Below are 2,500 nucleotides of genomic sequence, written 5' to 3'. Positions count from 1 at the left end.
TTCTCCCATTTCCATGCTCCAGTCCTACTCGGCTGCCATGACAAAGCAGTCAAGACTAATGTCAGTTCCTGGTTGAGGAAATTACCACAGTGGGTAAATGCCTCTCATGCCAATTACTTACAACGAGAGACATCAACAAGCTCATCTTGAAGTGAATGCTCAGACTGTCCTTCTTGGGATGTTAAAGAGTGAGGAGAGGAAGCACAGAGGCGGCAGGATTCGCACATACCTTCGGAGCGGTGGATGCAGGTGTGCTGGTTGTCGCTCAGGAAGAAGCCCTCCTTGCACTGGCACTCATAGCTGCCCATGGTGTTCACACAGATCTGCTGGCACCCACCGTTGTTGTCCTGACACTCATCCACATCTACCACCAAACATGGAGCAAGAGAGAAAGGTAAACAGTCATTAAGATGCGCCCACACACAGACACACACAGACACACACACACACACACACACACACACACACACACACACACATACACACACACACACACACACAGACACACACACAGACAAACAGACACACAGACACAGACACACAGACACACACACACACACAGACACACACACAGGCCACACACAGACACACACACACACACACACACACACACACACAGACACACACACAGACAAACAGACACACACACACACACACAGACACAGACACACAGACACACAGACACACACACACACACACACACACACACACACACACACAGACACACACACACACGCACACACACACACACACACACAGGCACACACAGACACACAGACACACACGCACACACACACACACACACACACAGACACAGGCACACACAGACACACACACACACACACACAGACACACACACACACACACACACGCACACACAGATACAGGCACATACAGACACACAGACAGAGACACACAGACACACACACACACACACACACACAGACACAGGCACACACACACACACACAGACACACAGACACACACACAGACACAGGCACACACACACACACAGACACACAGACACACACACACACGCACACACACACACAGACACAAGCACACACACGCGCACACACACAGATACAGGCGCACACACACACACAGACACAGGCACACACACACACACAGACACACAGACACACACACACACGCACACACACACACAGACACACACACACACAGACACAAGCACACACACACGCACACAGACACAGACACACACACACACACAGACACACACACACACACACACAGACACAAGCACACACACACAGACACACACACACACGCGTAACTCTAGGCTAGCGTGTTCAGTTTTGCTCTGTAATCAGAGGTAGCTCCACACAGGTGTTTTTGTTTATTTGTGTCTCTTTTTTTTTTGCCTCCACCCTGTTTGAAGCAGCTGGTTAGATGCAGAACAGGAATGTTCCGGCATCCACACGAGCATCCTCCCGACAGCCGAACAAACAAACCCAGCGACAGAGAGACAGACAGGTAGTCAGCAGGAGCAGCAGACAGACGGATGGCTGGGGCCATCAGCCAGGAGCTCCTACTGGAGAAGGAGCCTTTACCTTAACATACCACCCGGAACAGAACTCAGACCTACAAACAGCGTTCGGGCTATGATTGGGCCATGCTGTTTAATGTGCATTTGTGTGAGTGTTGTGTGTGTGTGTGTGTGTGTGTGTGTTTCAGGGGTACTCCATGTAGTGGCCATGTAGTTTGGGGTAACATTTTAACACTGGAGACCAATAAGACACTTGACTGTGTTTTACACGACCCTGGCCCAGCTCCCGTGGAGACCGGGGCGTGGAACCGGCTCTGATCTATCCTGTAGCCCCAAACTGCCACACCCTGTGCACTCTGGGATAGGGTTACCATACTCTGCCTCGCCCACACCGATCTGGCAGTGTGAGGGAACCATAGCCGACACAGAGGCACGCACTCGCCAGTACTGATGCGCTGACTATAGTGACATCCACTCTGAAGGCCTTCCATGACACCCACCCTGCTCCTCTGCACTGTTGTAAGCCGTTAGCAGTCAATGGCCAGTGACTCACAAAGTGTGTTTTCCGACTCATTGGTAAAATAAGCATGTGTGCATGTGTTTGTGGGTGAGTTGTGCGTGGTGCGTACGCAGCTTGTGCGTGTACTGTTTAGTCTGTAGCATCCCCAGTGTATACGATGCTCTGGCAGAGCTCCTGGGTTTAGGTCTGTTCTGAGAACGAAGTTTGTAGTTGTAAGAGGCAAAGAGGCTGGCGGCATGTAAATAATGTATAATGTGGCACTTCAGGGTTGTTTTAAAACATGGATAGCATATTTGCTTTTTATGTGTATTGAACATTCCTGTGGGAAGATATCCTTGCTGTTAATGGGAGTTTGTGTGTGTGTGTGTGTGCGCACATGTGCATCTGGGGGTCTAAGTAAGGGCGTGTGCCAAGAGGTTTTACGAGCTCTGCACAGGGTCCGACCTGCACTTTATTTGGGTGAGCAAAGC

At 50.6% G+C, this 2,500-nt stretch overlaps 1 protein-coding gene across 2 annotated transcripts in view; it reads right to left on the bottom strand.

The window, feature by feature from the left end:
* scube1 (signal peptide, CUB domain, EGF-like 1) overlaps positions 1-2,500 on the bottom strand; it is a 59,701-nt gene that overhangs the window by 44,418 nt on the left and 12,783 nt on the right. For both annotated transcript variants that reach the window (XM_035528614.1, XM_035528615.1), the window contains exon 4: positions 230-364. In XM_035528614.1, coding sequence (XP_035384507.1) covers positions 230-364 — 135 coding nt within the window. The remainder of the gene's footprint in view (positions 1-229; positions 365-2,500) is intronic.

This window comes from Electrophorus electricus, chromosome 7, assembly GCF_013358815.1.
Source record: "Electrophorus electricus isolate fEleEle1 chromosome 7, fEleEle1.pri, whole genome shotgun sequence".
In the NCBI taxonomy this organism is placed as follows: Eukaryota; Metazoa; Chordata; class Actinopteri; order Gymnotiformes; family Gymnotidae; genus Electrophorus; species Electrophorus electricus.
Note: the sequence above shows the minus strand (reverse complement) of the source record. Positions and strands in the feature narration are given on the sequence as shown.